The sequence below is a fragment of the Eretmochelys imbricata genome, chromosome 25 (genome assembly GCF_965152235.1).
Source record: "Eretmochelys imbricata isolate rEreImb1 chromosome 25, rEreImb1.hap1, whole genome shotgun sequence".
Taxonomy (NCBI): Eukaryota; Metazoa; Chordata; order Testudines; family Cheloniidae; genus Eretmochelys; species Eretmochelys imbricata.
In genome coordinates, this window is record NC_135596.1 from 2,148,419 (window position 1) to 2,169,951 (window position 21,533).

Consider the following 21,533-nt stretch of genomic DNA (forward strand, 5'->3'; position numbering starts at 1 on the left):
TGTCTCCTCCAGGAAACTGCCTGTCTAGGAAATGTAAGCAAAGTGGCAAATTTTTGCAGATGACAACAAAATTATTTAGGATAGTCAATACTAGAGAAAATTGTGCAAAATTTCAGAGGAACTTAACAAAGCTGTGGGAATGGACAACACAATTCCCAATGAAATTAATTATTAGCAAGTATGAGGTCGTATACCTTGGCAGGAATAATTTGAACTATAAATACAGACTGCTGAATTCTATATGTGCCAATACCATCCAGTAATAAGATCTCAATACTATTGTGAATGGCTCCACTGAGCATTGAGGTGTTCTCATGGGGATCCAAAATAGTAAGAGGGTAGAATAACTGCAACAGTAGTGCCCTCCCCTTGCATTGGCAAGGAGGCTCTGAGATTGACGGGGGAACAGGGAATTCTCACTCATTCACAGCAGACAGTGTGTATCTGTGAAGAGGTGCTTCATATTTGTCAGGTACCTTTTGGATGGAGACTCTGAAAGATGGATGCCCACCAAGCAGGGTCTAGGGACAACATTCTAGTAGACATTCCAGCACCTTCCCCTTTTACCAAGAGCTTCTGTGGGGCTTGATTTCTTTAGGTGTTGCCCCTTGATATTGAGACGCACCACTGTACGCTGAATGTAGGGTGTCTGGTAAACTTTTCAGAATGTACATTGTGTCGGTGGAGGTGAGTGAACCGAAAATGAATGATGAGTGAGAGAAATTTGTGGGATTAAAAAAAAAAGTCAGGGAGAAGCATGAGACAGCAAACAAGAGGAATGGAGTGTACAACACAGAAGCAAGTCAAAAGCAGACGTGGTACTGCCCCTCATTGTCAAAGTGGTTCCTCAAAGCCCCTCTTATGTTAATAGCAGCCCTCTGGGCTCCTCTAACAGCCCTAGCATCTAGCTGTTCAAACTGGGCAGCCAAGCTCTCTGCCTGAGCAAACATTTCACTCTTTGATTCACACAATTATACAAAGTGCGGCCCGTGGCTATGACTACAGGAGTATTATCCTCAGTAAGGTCTAGCCTGCCATTTAAACACCTGCAGTGAGCTTTCAAATGGCCAAAGGCACATTTGACTACTATGTGGCATCTGCTTAGCCTATTGTTAAAACGCTCCTTGATGATGTCCAGGTGCCCTGTGTAAGGTTTCATGAGCCATGGCTGTAAGGCATAAACTGGGTCTCCCAGGATTACTATGGGCATTTCTATATCTGGGCATTTCTACGTCCCTCACTATGAACTTGTGGTCTGGAAAGAAAGTCCCCGCCTGCAGCTTTTTTACAGGCCACTGTTCCTGTTCGTCAGGCCCTACGCTACCAGCACTCTTCAGGACACCACTGACTTCCTGAGGAAACCACAATCCATCGGTGATCTTCCAGAAAACACCATCCTGACCACTATAGATGTAGAAGCCCTCTACACCAACATTCATAGAATCGTGGAGTATCAGGGTTGGAAGGGACCTCAGGAGGTCATCTAGTCCAACCCCCTGCTCAAAGCAGGACCAATCCCCAACTAAATCATCCCAGCCACAGCTTTGTCAAGCCTGACCTTAAAAATATCTAAGGAAGGAGATTCCACCACCTCCCTAGGTAATGCATTCCAGTGTTTCACCACCCTCCTAGTGAAAGTTTTTCCTAATATCCAACCTAAACCTCCCCCTCCTTCCACACAAAGATGGACTACAAGCTATCAGGAACAGTATCCCCTATAATGTCACGGCAAACCTGGTGGCTGACCTTTGTGACTTTGTCCTCATCCACAACTATTTCGCATTTGGGGACAATGTATACCTTCAAGTCAACGGCACTGCTGTGGGTACCCACATGGCGCCACAGTATGCCAGAATTTTTATGGCTGACTTAGGGGACGAGAGCTAAGGAAGCGTTGTTCTAACACCCGTACTCTACTTGCGCTACGTTGATGACCTATTCATTGTCTGGACCCACGGAAAAGAAGCCCTTGAGGAATTCTACCATGATTTCAACAATTTCCATCCCCCCGTCAACCTCAGCCTAGACCAATCCACACAAGCAGTCCATTTCCTGGACACTACTGTGCTAATAAGTGATGGTCGCACAAACACCACCCTATACTGGAAACCTGTTGACCGCTATGCTTATCTACTTGCCTCCAGCTTGCATCTAGGACACCACATGATCCATTGTCTACAGCCAAGCTCTGAGATACAAACGCATTTGCTCCAATCCCTCAGTCAGAGACAAACACCTACAAGATCTCTATCAAGCATTCTTAAAACTACAATGCCCACCTACTGAAGTGAAAAAACAGATTGGGAGAGCCAGAAGAGTACCCGCAAGTCACCAACTACAGGACAGGCCCAACAAAGAAAATAACAGAACTCCACTAGTCATCACCTTCAGCCCCCAACTAAAACCTCTCCAGCGCATCATCAAGGATCTACAACCTATCCTGAAAAATGATCCCTCATTCTCACAGATCATGGGAGACAGACCAGCACTTGCTTACAGACAACTCCCCAACCTGAAGCAAATACTCTCCAGCAACCACACAACAAAAACACTAACCCAGAAACTTATCCTTGCAACAAAGTCCGATGCCAACTCTGTCCACATATTTATTCAAGTGACACCATCGTAGGACCTAATCACATTAGCCATGTCATCAGGGGCTCGTTCACCTGCACATCTACCAATGTGATATATGCCATCATGTGCCAGCAATGCTCCTCTGCCATGTACATTGGCCAAACCAGACAGTCTCTACGCAAAAGAATAAATGGACAGAAATCTGACATCAGGAATCATAACATTCAAAAACTGGGAGGAGAACTCTTCAACCTCTCTGGCCACTCAGTAAAAGATTTAAGGGTGGCAATTTTGCAAGAGAAAAGTTTCAAAAACAGACTCCAACGAGAAACTGCTGAGCTTGAATTAATATGCAGACTAGATACCATTAACTTGGGTTTGAATAGAAACTGGGAGTGGCTGGATCATTCTACATATTGAATTTGTTTCCTTAAGTTCAGTATCCTCACAGCTTCTTGTCAACTGTCTAAATGGGCCATCTTGATTATCACTACAAAAGTTTTGTTTTTTTTTCTCCTGCTGGTAATAGCTCATCTTAATTAATTAGCCTCTTACTCCTTTTTTTTATGTTCTCTGTATGTATATCTTCTTACTATATGTTCCATTCTATGCATCCGATGAAGTGGGCTGTAGCCCACGAAAGCTTATGCTCTAATAAATTTGTCAGTCTCTAAGGTACCACAAGTACTCCTGTTCTTGTTCCTGAAGATGCGTGCATCATGCATCTTTCCGGACCAGCCTGCATTGATGTCCATGAAACGCCTCTGGTGATCCCCAAGCACCTCCAACACCATGGAGAATATCCCTTCCTACTGATGTATTCAGATTCAAGGTGGTCTGGCTCTCAAATTGGAATGTGTGCGCCATCAGTGGCCCTGCTACAGTTAGGGAAACCCACCTCTGCAAAGCCATCCACTATGTCATGCACATTTCCCAGAGTTACGGTCCTATGCAGCAGGATGCTATTTGTTGCCCTGCACACTTGGAGTAATACAGCCCCAACAGTGGACTTTCCCACTCCAAATTGATTTGTGACTGGCCAGTGGTAGTCTGGATTTGCCAGCTTCCACACAGTGATTGCAACACGCTGCTCTGCTGGAAGGGCAGCTCTCAATCTGGTGTTCTTGAGCTGCAGGTCAGGGGCCAGCTCAGCACATAGCTCCATGAAAATTGCTTTATGCATCCTAAAGTTCTGTACCCACTGGTTGTTGTCCCACACCTGCATGACAATGCGATCCCACCAATCAGTGCTTGTTTCCCTAGCCCAAAAGCAACGCTCTATCGTTTGCAGCTGCTCTGCAAATGCACAAAGCACTGATAAGTTGCTGCCGTCCTCATTACGCTCGGGTACCTGCGATTCATCCTCTGCTAACTTCGCGAGTAACTCTGTGAGTAACTGTGCTACCATGTGCTATGTCCTCACGACAGCTAACAGCTCATAGGAGAGAAGTGTAGGATCCATCCCCTCTCACTGCAGATGCTGGCGCGCACTATAAAAGAATGACAGCTGGAAAAACCGTGCGAAAGAAAGCCAGAGACCTTTGGAGGGGTGGGACACAAAGCGGTGTATGACAGTACATTTTGCACATCCCAGGATGCGCCGTGCTCCATTTCCGCATTCCCACAACAGCTAGCGACGGATGATGTCACCAGGCACTGTGGGATGCATACCCACAGTCATTGCTCTCGCTGTCAACAGAGGTGCCTCAAATGTGGACACAATCTGTCGACAGAGGGAGCAAATGTAAACACGCTTTGGCGACTTTGCTTTTATCGATTTTTTTTCCTTGTTGACATTACTTTCATCGACAAAACTTGCCAGTGTAGACAAGCCCCTAGTGAGTTACACTTAAAGATTATTAGAAAGTTGATGATGTTAAATGAAGTACAGTGCCCAGTAAACTACTTGGTCCCCTGAAATTTCAAAACATATGGCAGCACACAGGTATTTTTCATCGTGGCTACTAGGAGCTCAGAAAATTTAAAGTTCACCCTAAATCAGTGACAATGTATCCACAGAGTTAAACATTAGAACACCAAAATTTACGGTTATATATTTGGCAAGAGATGACAAAATGTGGAATTGTTTGACTGCAGTTATCGAAAGGCTTCGCAGGGGTGTCTTGGGTTGGGATTTTTAAACTCTCCTGAACATTAGAATGCCCATACTGCAGTGGTCCCCAAACTGTGGGGGTGGGGCCCGAACTAGCCCCCACTCAGGCCTGGGGAGGGCACACCCTCCAGTTCTGCTCCAGCCCTGGCTGCAGCTGCGGCCTTAGCTCCGCTCCTGGCCCACACCCGCAGCCCTGCTTCCAGCTTGTGGTCCTGGCCCCCACTCTCGGTGCCAGGCCTGGCTGTGGTTCTGCTCCCTGCCTGGGAGGGCCCGGGCACATTCCATTACTGGTAAGGGGAGGGAGTGAGAGGAAAAGTTTGGGCACTACTGCCATACTGAATCACACCAATGGTTCATCTAACCTAGTGTCATGTCTTCTGACAGTGGCTGATGCCTCCAGAGGGAATGAACAGAACAGGACATTGATCAAGTCATCCATCCCATGTCCAGTCCCAGCTTCTGGCAGTCAGAGGCTTAAAGACTTCCAGAGCACGGGACTGCATACCTGACCTTCTTGGCTAATAGCCATTGATGGAACTATTCTCCATGAATTGATCTAATTCTTTTTTTAACCCAGTTTTGGGCCTTCACAGCATAAGAACATAAGACTGGCCCTACTGGGTCAGACCAAAGGTGGTCCATCTAGCCCAGTATCCTGTCTTCCGACAGTGGCCAGTGTCAGGTGTCTCAGAGGGAATGAACAGAACAGGTAATCAAGTGATCCATCCCCTGTCGCTCATTCCTAGTTTCTGGTAAACAGAGGCTTGACAGAACAAGGAGTAATGGTCTCAAGTTCCAGTGGGGGAGGTTTAGGTTGGATATTAGGAAAAACTTTTTCACTAGGAAGGTGGTGAAGCACTGGAATAGGTTACCTAGGAAGGTGGTGGAATCTCCTTCTTTAAAGGTTTTTAAGGTCAGGCTTGACAAAGCCCTGGCTGGGATGATTTATTGGGGATTGGTCCTGCTTTGAGCAGGGGGTTGGACTAGATGACCTCCTGAGGTCCCTTCCAACCCTGATATTCTGTGAGCCTAGGGACTCCATTCCTGCCCATCCTGGCTAATAGCCATTGATGGACCTATCCTCCATGAATTTACCTAGTTCTTTTTTTAATCCTGTTATGGTCTTGGTCTTCACAACATTCTCTGGCAGGGCGTTCCACAGGTTGACTGTGCGTTGTGTGAAGAACTACTTTTATTTGTTTTAAACCTGCTGCCTATTAATTTCATTTGGTGACCCCTAGTAGTTCTGCAGTTTCACATTTGAGTTCCTTCAGAACTCTTGGGTGAATACCACCTGGTCTTGGTGACTTATCGGTGTTTAATTTATCAATTTGTTCCAAAACCACCTCTAATGATACCTCAATCTGGGACAATTCATAGAATCATAGAATATCAGGGTTGGAAGGGACCTTAGGAGGTCATCTAGTCTAACCCCTGCTCAAAAGCAGGACCAATCCCCAATTAAATCATCCCAGCCAGGGCTTTATCAAGCCTGACCTTAAAAACTTCTAAGGAAGGAGATTCCACCACCTCCCTAGGCAACGCATTCCAGTGCTTCACCACCCTCCTAGTGAAAAAGTTTTTCCTAATATCCAACCTAAACCTCCCCCACTGCAACTTGAGACCATTACTCCTTGTCCTGTCCTCTTCTACCACTGAGAATAGTCTAGAACCATCCTCTCTGGAACCACCTCTCAGGTAGTTGAAAGCAGCTATCAAATCCCCCCTCATTCTTCTCTTCCGCAGACTAAACAATCCCAGTTCCCTCAGCCTCTCCTCATAAGTCATGTGTTCCAGACCCCTAATCATTTTTGTTGCCCTTCGCTGGACTCTTTCCAATTTCTCCACATCCTTCTTGTAGTGTGGGGCCCAAATCTGGACACAGTACTCCAGATGAGGCCTCACCAATGTCGAATAGAGGGGGATGATCACATCCCTCGATCAGCTCGCTATGCCCCTACTTATACATCCCAAAATGCCATTGGCCTTCTTGGCAACAAGGACACACTGCTGACTCATATCCAGCTTCTCGTCCACTGACACCCCTAGGTCCTTTTCCACAGAACTGCTGCCTAGCCATTCGGTCCCTAGTCTGTAGCTGTGCATTGGGTTCTTCTGTCCTAAGTGCAGGACCCTGCACTTATCCTTATTGAACCTCATCAGATTTCTTTTGGCCCAATCCTCCAATTTGTCTAGGTCCCTCTGTATCCTATCCCTGCCCTCCAGCATATCTACCACTCCTCCCAGTTTAGTATCATCTGCAAATTTGCTGAGAGTGCAATCCACACCATCCTTCAGATCATTTATGAAGATATTGAACAAAACCGGCCCCAGGACCGATCCCTGGGGCACTCCACTTGACACCGGCTGCCAACTAGACATGGAGCCATTGATCACTACCCGTTGAGCCCGACAATCTAGCCAACTTTCTACTCACCTTATAGTGCATTCATCCAGCCCATACTTCTTTAACTTGCTGACAAGAATACTGTGGGAGACCGTGTCAAAAGCTTTGCTGAAGTCAAGATACAATACATCCACTGCTTTCCCTTCATCCACAGAACCAGTAATCTCATCATAAAAGGCGATTAGATTAGTCAGGCATGACCTTCCCTTGGTGAATCCATGCTGACTGTTCCTGATCACTTTCCTCTCCTCTAAGTGCTTCAGGATTGATTCTTTGAGGACCTGCTCCATGATTTTTCCGGGGACTGAAGTGAGGCTGACTGGCCTGTAGTTCCCAGGATCCTCCTTTTTCCCTTTTTTAAAGATTAGCACTACATTAGCCTTTTTCCATTCATCCGGGACTTCCCCCGTTCGCCACGAGTTTTCAAAGATAATGGCCAATGGCTCTGCAATCACAGCCGCCAGTTCCTTTAGCACTCTCGGATGCAACTCGTCCGGCCCCATGGACTTGTGCACGTCCAGCTTTTCTAAATAGTCCCTAACCACCTCTTTCTCCACAGAGGGCTGGCCAGATCTGTCACCTAAGAAGAATGGCTCAGTTTTGGGAATCTCCATGACATCCTCAGCCGTGAAGATCGATGTAAAGAATTCATTTAGTTTCTCCATAATGGCCTTATTGTCCTTGAGTGCTCCTTTAGCACCTCGATCGTCCAGTGGCCCCACTGGTGGTTAAGTTTCAGAGTAACAGCCGTGTTAGTCTGTATTCGCAAAAAGAAAAGGAGTACTTGTGGCACCTTAGAGACTAACCAATTTATTTGAGCATGAGCTTTCGTGAGCTATAGCTCACTTCATCGGATGCATACCGTGGAAACTGCAGCAGACTTTATATACACACAGAGATCATGAAACAATACCTCCTCCCACCCCATTGTCCTGCTGGTAATAGCTTATCTAAAGTGATCATCAAGTTGGGCCATTTCCAGCACAAATCCAGGTTTTCTCACCCTCCACCCCCCACACACAAACTCACTCTCCTGCTGGTAATAGCCCATCCAAAGTGACAACTCTCTACACAATGTGCATGATAATCAAGGTGGGCCATTTCCTGCACAAATCCAGGTTCTCTCACCCCCGTCCAAAAAACACACACACAAACTCACTTTGTTAAGCAGCCTTCCTGCTTCTGATGTACTTCAAAAGAAATTTGCTATTACTTTTTGAGTCTTTGGCTAACTGTTCCTCAAATTCTTTTTTGGCCTTCCTAATTGTATTTTGCCCTATCTCAAAAAAGATATATTGGAATTGGAAAAGGTTCAGAAAAGGGCAACAGAAATGACACATGCTTGTTGACCCCCTCAAAGAATTCCAGTAGATTGGGGAGGCATTACTTTCCCTTTACAAATGCTGTGACTTTTCCTCAACATATCGTGTTAATTTATGTGTCTGATCATTTTGTTCTTTACTATATTTTGAACCGGTTTGCCTGGTACTGAAGTTAGGTTTACCAGCCAGTAATTACCAGGATCACCTTTTCAGCCCTTTAAAAAAAAAAAAAATCCGCATTACATTAGCTATCTTCTAGTCATCTGGTACAGAGGCGCACCTCAATCGTCAAGGGGCCCCACTGATTGTTTGGTAGGCTTCCTGCTTCTGAGGTATTTTTTTTATTTTTTTTTTTTTGCTATTAGTTTTTGTCTTTTGCTAAATCTAATTTACCAATTTTTTTTTGGTCTGCCTAATTATGCTTTTATTCTTGACTTGCCAGAATGTTTTTTTTTCTATTTTCACGAGTAGGATTTGACTGCCAATTTTTAAAGGTTGCATTTTTGCCTCTAGCTGCCTCTTTTGTTCTGTTTAGCCACTGTGGCAATTTTTTTTGTTCCTTTGACTGTTTTTTTGGGGGGTGTTTTTTAATTTTTTTTTTATTTGGGGTGTTTATATATGTTGAGTCTCTGTTGTAGTGTCTTTAAAAAGTTTTTCCATACAGCTTGCAAGCATTGCACTCTTGTGACTGTTTCTTTTCATTTCCATTTAATTAGCTTCTTCATTTTTGTGTAGTTCCCCTTATTGAAGTTAAATGCTACTGTCGTGGGATTCTTTGGTATTTTCCCCCCGACAAGGATGTTTGATTTAATTACATTATGGTCACCATTACTGGGTCGTTCAGCTATATTCAGCTCTTGGACCATATTCTGTTTGCCAGTTAGGACTAAATCAAGAATGGCTTCTCCCCTTCTGCTTTCCAGGACCAGCTGCTTCCAAGAAGCTGTCATTAATGGTATCTACAAATTTTTATCTCTGCAACCAGTCCTGAGGTGACATGTACCCAGTCAGTATAGGATAGCTGAAATTCCCCATTATTACTGAGTTTTTTCTATTTTTGTAGCCACTAATCTCCCTGAGCATTTGACAGTCAACATCACCACCCTGGTCAGTTGGTAGCTGGTATATTTCTACAGCTATACTCTTATTATTCAAGCATAAAATTTCTGTCCATCGATATTCTATGGTACTTTTTGAATCATTTTACGATTTTTTTTTACTCTATTTGACTCTTTCACATACAGTGCCAGTGCCACTCCTCTTCTCCAAGATGACTTACTCTGTTGTTCCTATATATTATGTACCCTAGTATTATTGTGTCCCATTGATGATCTTCATTCCACCAAGTTTCTGTGGTGTCTGTCATATCAATATCCTCACTTAATCCTAGGCACTCAAGGTTACCCATCTTAGTATTTAGACTTGCATTTGTATAGAAGCACTTATAAAAATGTGTCAATATTTAGTTGTCTGTCTTCATGTGATGTAATTGAATGGGACTTTTTCATTTGACTGTTTCTCTTCAGTTTCTACCTGTACTTTAATAAGTTCTATCCTCTTCTCTTTATTAGGATATAGACTAGTATCCCTGCTAATAGATCCTCTGTGAAGGGATGTGTTGGTCTGAACCATGTGCTTCTCTGCACCTGTTGCTTTCCCCCAGCCCTTAGTTTAAAAATTCCTCTGCTACCTTTTTAATTTTATACGCAGCAGTCTGGTTCTGTTTATATTAAGGTGGAGCCCATCCTTTCTGTTCAGTACTATAAACTGGATAGCCCTCACTCTGTTGCTGTACTTGTGCCTGCATTCTATTTATTATTTCAGAGTGTCTTTTTTGTGGGGGAAACAGGGTGTTTATTGGCCTGAGTTTAGATAATGTTTGGTGTATCTGGCTCTTGTGCTCCCTTTCTAAACTTTCCTGTTTGCTGCTCCTGTTCACTAGCTCCTCTGGTTCTGTACGAGCTGCCTTATTAATGCCCCCCCCCACCCCGCCTTCTTTCTGAGTAGCCCTGCCTCTTGTTAGGGGATCCTAAAGGGATTAAGGATCAAAGGATGGCAGGCTAAAGCATGGTTACAAAGCCTTGCCTGGCTGGTTGCTATGCTGAACTCACAGCCCCCTAAACAGTCCATGCTATAACTTTTTTAATGAAGCATGCACAAAGCAAGCAGCAGGCATACAACAGCCTAACAGACAACAAACTCACGCCCAAGGTCATGTAATCCTTCTTCACCTGGAGAACTCCCTCGCAACACTCCCTTGTTTGCTACTCAAAGTTCCTAATCGCTTAGAAGCATAAGTGTCATTGCAAGTGGGGCTTGTGTGTGTAAATCGCTGGGGCTTGTGTGTGTAAATCGCTTAGGCTTAGTCTAGAAAAGGTTTGGTGATACGGATGTACAGGTATAACTATACTGGCAAAACTTCCTAGTATAGTGCTTTTTCTAGTTTTGGTTATGCCAGTTCCCTGAGGGAATTATGGGCCAAAAAATTCTGTGCAAAAAAAATTATGCACACATATTAAAATTCTGCAAATTTTATTTGTCAATAAATAAATGTGGCTCCAGCGTGGCAGTGGGGAGCACAGTCCACTGGCTGCGCTGAGGTGGGAGATCACCCTGAAGCCCCCACCTCTTTCCATACAGCGAGGCTGCACCTGACCCTGACACAGTGCAAGGGCTGGGCCTGCCACAGAAACACCTCGGCGCCTTGCCCCTCTGTGCCAGGCGCACCAGGTGCTGCTCCTGCTGGGCTGAACCTGCCCAGCCAAGTGTGGAGGGACTTAGTGTGGGGGGATCCAGATGTGGGGTGAAAGGTTTCTGAGTGCTGCAGTCTGGGTGCGGGCGGCTCAGTGGGAGAGCTGGATGCACAGGGGCAATGGGACGCTGCAGGGGATCCAGGTAATGGTGGTTGGGCTGAGCGGGGAGCCTTGGGGATGGGGAGGTCTGGGTGCTGGGGGAGTGGGGCTTTATGGGTCTGGGTGTGGAGGGCTTGTCGGTGGGGTCCAGGTGTAAGGGGGTAGGACTTGTCAGGGTGAGGGTACAATGGGCTTGCTTAATGGGAGAGCCCCAGCCACTGGTGAGGGGATGCTGCATGCCGGGCTCCCACTTCCCCCTGCGATTCCCCTATTCTTCTCCACCCCTCTCTGCTCACTCCCACATTCCCTTCCCCCTCCCCTATTCCACCCCTCTTCCTTCCCCCCTGCCATGGGCACTCAGTGTTCCACGGAAAATTGAAGGCTCCCAGCACACAGAAGGGGAGCACAACTGGGACTAGGACCGAAGAGGCTGCATTCAGCTACAGAGTCAGCGGAGCCTGACACAGACTCCTTCAGCAGGGCAGTTGTGCATTTGCAGAAATGAGGGGTGGGGGCAGTGGCATGTAACCCTGTGTCCTCCCTCATGCCGTGCTTCTGTTTGGGGGGCAGTCCGGCACAAAAACTACACACATGGTCGCCGCTCCCCCTTGCGTGGCTTCCCTTTGCTTCCCTGCCGTTTTCTGCAGGGAAATGTAGAAATACTGGGGGGAGGGGGGAGAAGGGGCTTGTGTGCGTGGCATTTTCTGCAGGCGTAGAGTCCCACAGGATCCCCTCCCAGGAGTATATATAGCAAAAGCACTCCTATGCCAGTATAACTGCAGCTACATTAGGGCTTTTACTGGCATTGAAATGTAAAAAAAAAAAATAAAGTAAAAAAAAAAAAATTGCATCCCTGTAGATCTGCCATTAGGCACTTTTGCAAATCCCACCTTAGTTATAACTAGTGTAACTAATACTTGAACTGGGACACATACGGCAATTTCCTGCAATATTCTTGAAAAACCTTACTGAATTAGTATCTGGAGTCCATTTTATTAAATGCAAAAGTAGTGATTCCTGGGAGGTGTTGTGAACTTCAAAGGACTGTCTGAACAATGGGCCAGACAAGAATGGATGTTTGGACAAACAATGTTAACTGGTTTGCCTAGGGAATCTCTATGGGAAGGTGAGAGCAAATTCCCAACTCTGGTTATGCAAAAGCCCTTCTTTTTGTATCTACGCCCTGAGGAGGGCACTATTTTCTACTGATAATTTGTTGGTGGAATCTCAAGATCCAAGGCCCAGGCTGTAAAGGAAACATTAACCTGTGCATGGTTCTGTTTATTCTGAGCTAAGGCTGTTTATGAATTTGTAACCACACACAAACCCATTGCTGCCAGAGCTCTTGCTGAAGTTTGGAGGTGAGCTCTGATAAGCTTATTAGCAAGTATTTAGGTTCTTTTATCATCTCTAAAATATTTTCACTATAATGGTTTCACCATAAGAATAAATGTGCTTGCTTATAAAGAACTATTTGTAACTCATAACTGCTGGCAATTACATTATTCCTAACCTTTGAAGAGAAAGCAAAGCGCAGTTGTTGGCAGTTCTGGCAGTCGGATTGCTGGGGATATCAGTTAGGCAGGGAACTGTACAGCCTGGAAAAAACCCAATTAGAGGGGAGAGGGATGCGGCCCTCTACCCAAGATAGGTGACAGCTGAGGAGCCTGGTGTGTGTGCCCTTGAGGGACCAGAGAGGGGTATACAAGTGCAGTTGCCCTGAATTGTGAGGTGAACATTTTCAGAATTCATTCTTTTTTTGTGAAAAACATCACAGAGCATAACTTTGTAATATTTAATGCTGTTGGAAAAAACAATTTCTTTTTTTGCAGAAAAACCTGCCATTGCTCCACCCGTCTTTGTGTTTCAGAAGGATAAAGCACAGAAGGTAAGGAGCTATCACTGTGTATGTACTCATTTTATGGCATATGGTCATCCTGACTAATATTTCAGTAATTTGTATATGGTGTTACTCTTCTGAAGTTAAGGTGAGATACTAGATAGTTGTCATTAGGGTTTGAAATTCAAGGAAAAAATGTGGGAAGACACAGATTATAGGTTAGTGGGAGGAAAGCAGGAGGAACAGAAAGTGGGGGAAATCTAGAACAATTTCAAAGCAGAATCTTAAACAAAGACAGATGGGAAAAAGGGGCAGACCTTATTACTATGTAGAAATAGAAATGAAAGCAAGAAAAGAGAATAACAAAATGAAAAGGAAAGTTAAAAGGAAAAAAACATGGTTCAAGTTAGTGCTAAAATTTAACATATTACATACAACTACTGATTGATTTCTTGGTTAATTGCTCATCATTAAATTTAAGTTTGGGGAAATGGAAAAACGTTGCTGTCAGCTGTGTAACTCAGTGACCTCAGAGCATTTTGCATTTTAAATGCACTTAACATTCTTCAACTTGGAAAGAGAGACTGACACGGTTTTTCGAATGAATTCCGTGATGCATTAAGCTAGGTTCAAACAGAAAACCTTCCAGTATTTTAGTTAGTTGCTACTAAAAATTATTTTGTCAAGATGTGAAGCCTACCCTCAGATGTCTGTTTTGAATCCAGTGCAGGTCAATAGTGAGTGAAAGATGTTACCAAATTATATGCGAAATGTTTTCTCAGTCCATTTCCAGCCATAAATGATACTCCTCATGGAAGTGTAAGCAGAGATATCATGAAGATTTACTCCTAAAGGTGCTTTATCCAGTTCAGTGTTGAACCATGTTGGCACAGGATTTGGTGGGAGAAGCTTGGATTTCTCTGCTGCCAGTATCCTAGAATATCAGGGTTGGAAGGGACCTCAGGAGGTCATCTAGTCCAACCCCCTGCTCAAAGCAGGACCAATCCCCAACTAAATCATCCCAGCCAGGGCTTTGTCAAGCCTGACCTTGACAGCTTCTAAGGAAGGAGATTCCACCACCTCCCTAGGTAATGCATTCCAGCGTTTCACTACCCTCCTAGTGAAAAAGTTTTTCCTAATATCCAACCTAAACCTCCCCCACTGCAACTTGAGACCATTACTCCTCGTTCTGTCATCTGCTACCACTGAGAACAGTCTAGATGCATCCTCTTTGGAACCCCCTTTCAGGTAGCTGAAAGCAGCTATCAAATCCCCCCTCATTCTTCTCTTCCGCAGACTAAACAATCCCAGTTCCCTCAGCCTCTCCTCATAAGTCATGTGTTCCAGTCCCCTAATCATTTTTGTTGCCCTCCGCTGGATGTTTTCCAATTTTTCCACATCCTTCTTGTAGTGTGGGGCCCAAAAGTGGACACACTACTCCAGATGAGGCCTCACCAATGTCAAATAGAGGGGAACGATCATGTCCCTCGATCTGCTGGCAATGCCTCTACTTATACATTCCAAAATGCCATTGGCCTTCTTGGCAACAACGGCACACTGTTGATTTCTATCCAGCTTCTCGTCCACTGTAACCCTTAGGTCCTTTTCTGCAGAACTGCTGCCTAGCCATTCCGTCCCTAGTCTGTAGCGGTGCATTCTTCCTTGCTAAGTGGAGGACTCTACACTTGTCCTTGTTGAACCTCATCAGATTTCTTTTGGCCCAATCCTCTAATTTGTCTAGTGCCCTCTGTATTCTATCCCTACCCTCCAACATATCTACATCTCCTCCAGTTTAGTGTCATCTGCAAACTTGCTGAGGGTGCAATCCACACCGTCCTCCAGATCATTAATGAAGATATTGAACAAAACTGGCTCAAGGACCGACCCTTGGGGCACTCCACTTGATACCGACTGCCAACTAGACATGGAGCCATTGATCACTACCCGTTGAGCCCGACAATCTAGCCGGCTTTCTCTCTACCTTACAAAGAAAAGGAGTACTTGTGGCACCTTAGAGACTAACCAATTTATCTGAGCATGAGCTTTCGTGAGCTACAGCTCACTTCATCGGATGCATACCGTGGAAACTGCAGAAGACATTATATACACACAGAGACCATGAAACAATACCTCCTCCCACCCCACTGTCCTGCTGGTAATAGCTTATCTAAAGTGATCATCAAGTTGGGCCATTTCCAGCACAAATCCAGGTTTTCTCACCCTCCGCCCCCCCACACACAAACTCACTCTCCTGCTGGTAATAGCCCATCCAAAGTGACCACTCTCTTCACAATGTGTATGATAATCAAGGTGGGCCATTTCCTGCACAAATCCAGGTTCTCTCACTCCCTCACCCCCCTCCAAAAACCACACACACAAACTCACTCTCCTGCTGGTAATAGCTTATCCAAAGTGATCGCTCTCCCTACAATGTGCATGATAATCAAGGCGGGCCATTTCCAGCACAAATCCAGGCTTTCTCACCCCCCCCCTTCCCGGGGGGAGGGAGGGAGGGAGGGAGGGACGGACGGACACACAGACACACAGACACACAGACACACACACACAACTCACTCTCCTGCTGGCAATAGCTCATCCAAACTGACCACTCTCCAAGTTTAAATCCAAGTTTAACCAGAACGTCTTGGTGGGGGGTGTGTGTAGGAAAAAACAAGGGGAAATAGGCTACCTTGCATAATGACTTAGCCACTCCCAGTCTCTATTTAAGCCTAAATTAACAGTATCCAATTTGCAAATGAATTCCAATTCAGCAGTTTCTCGCTGGAGTCTGGATTTGAAGTTTTTTTGTTTTAAGATAGCGACCTTCATGTCTGTGATTGCGTGACCAGAGAGATTGAAGTGTTCTCCGACTGGTTTATGAATGTTATAATTCTTGACATCTGATTTGTGTCCATTTATTCTTTTACGTAGAGACTGTCCAGTTTGACCAATGTAAACTGGACATTGGGAGACATTAGGAAACTCTTGGGAGACAGGCCAGTCCTTGCCTACAGACAGCCCCGCAACCTGAAGCAAATACTCACCAACAACCACATACCACACAACAGAACCACTAACCCAGGAACTTATCCTTGCAACAAAGCCCGTTGCCAACTGTGCCCACATATCTATTCAGGGGACACCATCACAGGGCCTAATAACATCAGCCACACTATCAGAGGCTCGTTCACCTGCACATCCACCAGTGTGATATATGCCATCATGTGCCAGCAATGCCCCTCTGCCATTTACATTGGTCAAACTGGACAGTCTCTACGTAAAAGAATAAATGGACACAAATCAGATGTCAAGAATTATAACATTCATAAACCAGTCGGAGAACACTTCAATCTCTCTGGTCACGCAATCACAGACATGAAGGTCGCTATCTTAAAACAAAAAAACTTCAAATCCAGACTCCAGCGAGAAACTGCTGAATTGGAATTCATTTGCAAATTGGATACTGTTAATTTAGGCTTAAATAGAGACTGGGAGTGGCTAAGTCATTAAGCAAGGTAGCCTATTTCCCCTTGTTTTTTCCTACAAACCCCCCCACCGTCCCCAGACGTTCTGGTTAAACTTGGATTTAAACTTGGAGAGTGGTCAGTTTGGATGAGCTATTGCCAGCAGGAGAGTGAGTTTGTGTGTGTATGGGGATGGGGGTGAGAAAACCTGGATTTGTGCTGGAAATGGCCCACCTTGATTATCATGCACATTGTAGGGAGAGTGGTCACTTTGGATAAGCTATTACCAGCAGGAGAGTGAGTTTGTGTGTGTGGTTTTTGGAGGCGGGTGAGAGAACCTGGATTTGTGCAGGAAATGGCCCACCTTGATTATCATACACATTGTGAAGAGAGTGGTCACTTTGGATGGGCTATTACCAGCAGGAGAGTGAGTTTGTGTGTGGGGGGGCGGAGGGTGAGAAAACCTGGATTTGTGCTGGAAATGGCCCAACTTGATGATCACTTTAGATAAGCTATTACCAGCAGGACAGTGGGGTGGGAGGAGGTATTGTTTCATGGTCTCTGTGTGTATATAATGTCTTCTGCAGTTTCCACGGTATGCATCCGATGAAGTGAGCTGTAGCTCACGAAAGCTCATGCTCAGATAAATTGGTTAGTCTCTAAGGTGCCACAAGTACTCCTTTTCTTTTTGCGAATACAGACTAACACGGCTATTTCTCTACCTTATAGTCCATTCATCCAGCCCATACTACTTTAACTTGCTGGCAAGAATACTGTGGGAGACTGTGTCAAAAGCTTTGCTAAAGTCAAGGAATAACACGTCCACCGTGTTCCCCTCATCCACAGAGCCAGTTATCTCGTCATAGAAGGCAATTAGATTAGTCAGTGAATCCATGGTAACTGTTCCTGATCACTTTCCTCTCCTCTAAGTGCTTCAGAATTGATTCCTTGAGGACCTGCTCCATAATTTTTCCAGGGACTGAGGTGAGGCTGACTGTCCTGTAGTTCCCCGGATCCTCCTCCTTCCCTTTTTTAAAGATGGGCACTACATTAACCTTTTTCCAGTCGTCCGGGACCTTCCCCGATCGCCATGACTTTTCAAAGATAATGGCCAATGGCTCTCCAATCAGATCTGCCAACTCCTTTAGCACTCTTGGATGCAGCGCATCCGGCCCCATGGACTTGTGCTCGTCCAGCTTTTCTAAATAGTCCCGAACCACTTCTTTCTCCACAGAGGGCTGGTCACCTCCTCCCCTGCTGTGCTGTATTTACATTCCAGTCCTGAATTTGTTCTGTAAGTAGAGAGCTAGAGAAACCTGTCACCCTGGCTGACAACTTGGTACTATTTAAAGTGGTTCCAATTTAAAGTCTGCCACAATTCAAATTTAAAAATCTGTCTTTTCTACAGATCTACTGTTTTCAAGTTTCACGTTCTCTAATCAAATAAATGTTGTTAATTCTTCCCAAAAGTTAGTTCTTATCGCTATCTGACTGTCATTTTATATGTAATCTAATCTGTAAAAACTCCCAGAATATTAAGACATGAATAGTGAACTACATCTTTACAGAAAGGTAATTTTCCTTAGGTTTGTGGTAAAACTTCAGTTTTGGCCTTTGTCACAATTCTTACCTGCTCAAGAAACATGAGTTAAGGATTGACTCTATTAGTTAAGGATAAATGAAGTGGTTTAATAGATTTGTAGCCAAAGTAGAGATTATTAAAGTTAAACTCCAGTAATTTCTTCCAGTGCTAGGTAGCTCAATTATATTTAACCTCCTAATGAATATTATTTTTAGAAGTACCTGTCACTTGTGTGATACCTCCAGAATTATGAATGGTTTTGGGAGGGGAGATTTGGTGTTAGTGATTGCTCCCATTTTATTTCCCAGCAGTAAATTCAGTACACCTATGTAATGGCATAGTAAGTGTTAGTGGACAGATTAGTATATGCAAAAAGTTGGGGACTTACTGTTTTAAGGCAACTTGTACAAGTTATTAAATATTAGTGTATGTATTATACATATAAAATGTTAAATGGCCCAAATATATGTAAGGTAACTTAACTTTAAAACAGCCGTGAAAGTCTCCAGACTTTGTTGGAAACTGAGGGTCAAATCCTGCTTGCTCTATTTGTGCAGATCATTTAGGTGAAGTCTGTGGAACTGCATACGTAAGTAACAAAAGCATAACTTGGCCCCATGTTACCAAAAAACTCAAGATGGCAACTTTGAATTTCTTTGTAATTGTTAGATTGTGTAATATGCTTATTGGGATAACCTGGTTTCCAATTAAACAGTCATCTTATTCAACAGAAGTTGCCCAAGATTCACAAAGGCAGCATTTTAGCTAACACCCATCATCGCAATTTTAGTTAAAACAGCATTGTCATTGAGCAGCGGTTGACAGCATTTGCCATTAACTACCACTGGGCTTAGAAACCAAACTACCACTCAAAGAAACACCCCGGTTAAGTGGATTCCTTGATTACATGCCAAACCTGGCAATTCTTTATTAAGATTACTCAGGAAGAATTCCTATTAAAGTTGATGGGAATTTTGCCTGTGTGCATGTCTTTTGGGCAGGAGGGGAGGGGCAGAAGAGCAAGGCTTTATTTTAAGTATACTGTAAAGAATTTTTAAAAAATTGGCACAATACACAGTTTTAGATAATAGAAAATAATAATTTATACTCTAGCAAAATGTGTTTGGCTGGAGGTAGTTTAAACTTCTGTTAGCTTTACAGTTAGGGTTGCCAACCCTCCCGGATTGTCCTGGAGTCTCAGGAATTAAAGCTCAATCTTTAATAAAAGATTGTCATATGATGAAACCTCCAGGAATATGTTCAACTGAAATTGGCAACCCTATTTGCAATCCTGGTCAAGTTGACCCTTGTCAGACACTATACAGAATGCTTCTTTTCTTCAGCAGGCTATCCTGGAACCATCAGTGGGAGAAGGAAAAAAGTAGCTTATCAAGGTGTGCCCCCATGTGACAGTCTAACACATCTGGGCCATGTCTGATCATTAATAGATACTTAGAATTATGGAGAATTCAGGTACTACTCCAATTTACTGCAGAAAATGAAACTTGACTTTACAAGGCCTCCTGTTATTGTAGCTGGATTCTGTATCTTCAGCTGACTTTTCTGGAGATAGTACTCTCCATTATTAACCTTTAGGTAGGCTAGGCAGGATTTGATTTTAATCGGTAGTTGTCGGTAAATATGGATTTCAGCTGACATGCTGAAATCAATGAAAAAATATTGCTCAGTAACTTTGCTCAGAACCCTCTTAGGGTTCAAAAAAGAACTAGATAAGTTCGTGGAGGATAGATCAATCAATGGCTATTAGCCAGGATGGGCAGGTGTCCCTAGCCTCTGTTTGCCAGAAGCTGGGAATGGGTGACGGGATGGATCACTTGATAGTTACCTGTTCTGTTCATTCCCTCTGGCATTGGCCACACTGGGCTAGGTAGACATTTGGTCTGACCCATTATGACTGTTCTTATGAGTCCCGCTGTTGCAGCCCTGCTCTCTTAGGGCAGCGGTTCCTGGGCAGGGACTGTTCAGCAGCACCCCACAGCGAGGGGCTAGTCTTTGTCCTTGCATTCCTGGCCAGGAGTCCCTGTCCTGCCCCTCTAAGACTATTTTCCTCCCATGGTCAGATGTTGGCTGTGTGTGGGTTCTCTCTGCATGCTGTACTGACTCTGGCCAGATAACCTGTACAGCAGGCTCCGATCGAAGTGCCCAATAACCAGAGACTTGGTTTGTAGTGAAGGAACTTGGTCAGGTTTATTGTCGATGAAGCATGGTATTGGTGCCTTATACTTGCTACAAGTACACTCAGTGCATGTATGCGCGTGACAATGGACGCAGCTTAGTTAGTGGAGGGACTTTCCGCTGTCCCCTCAGCTGGCCAAAGACGCTCCCTCTGAGACTCCGTTTTATACATCAGTACAAACAAGTTACATACTGTCCCTCTGATGTAGTTAGTTGACACCCTCTGGCAGAGCCGGTTTCCACCTATCACCTGGTACATCTCTATCCATCACACTTTCATCCTGACCTTATCTTTAGGGTGGGTCAGCGTGTTCCTGTTATCTTTGGGGAATGTGTTGGTATCGTGGTGTTCTGGTACCACCCTCTTGAAATGTGTTTGTGTGAATGCTCTGTGCCTACCACCTCTTAGGAATGTGTTTTGGCAATATCAGCCCTGTTCTTGCCAGATTCTGTGAGCAGGGCCTTATTTTGTTTTCTATCAGCAAAGGTTTGACCACTACTTTAGCTCAGGCCTCTGATACTAGGGCTTATGTTTCAGACCCTCTTCCGACTACATTCCCCCACTTTCTGTCTTTTTATGGGGAGGATGTTTACCCATCATCTCAAAAAAGCATAATGCATGGACTGAAGATGACCCAGTGGGCTAAACACTGTTATGTGGTCACCTTACTTTACCATCCATACATTCATGCCCTATCTGTCCCGTAGTCTGCACATTCCCTTGTATGACTGATGGAGAGATTTTATTTTCCAATTGATTGTAGTCCCTTATGGTGGGCCTGGGAATGTTAGGCCCAGGGCTTTGATTGAGCCCAAGAGGCACTCCTAAATAATTAATATATATGAATAATATGGATATGGCGTATATATTTGTAGTGTACGTGGGTATATATGTAGAGTATGTATGTGTACATATGACACCACCTTATAGTCAAGCATAATAATCGTTTTCCAATCTGTTATTGGGGTTTGGCCCTTGTGGTACTGCAGATAGCAACACATCCTATTAGGCCATTTACAGTTACCGCCTGTATTATTTTTGGTAGTAGGCTGAGTGTTTTGAAATACTGAGATAGGTATTACTACAGTGTGTTTTACAGTGCTATGTATATGAGAAGTACAAGAAATGTTGAGTAGTGACATTACAAATGAATGAATGACATTACAAATGAACTAAATA

At 44.4% G+C, this 21,533-nt stretch overlaps 1 protein-coding gene across 5 annotated transcripts in view; it reads left to right on the forward strand.

The window, feature by feature from the left end:
- The window catches only part of RANBP3 (RAN binding protein 3), a 179,739-nt gene that overhangs the window by 23,972 nt on the left and 134,234 nt on the right, over positions 1 to 21,533 (forward strand). For all 5 annotated transcript variants that reach the window (XM_077842045.1, XM_077842046.1, XM_077842043.1 and 2 more), the window contains exon 2: positions 13,104 to 13,159. In XM_077842045.1, coding sequence (XP_077698171.1) covers positions 13,104 to 13,159 — 56 coding nt within the window. The remainder of the gene's footprint in view (positions 1 to 13,103; positions 13,160 to 21,533) is intronic.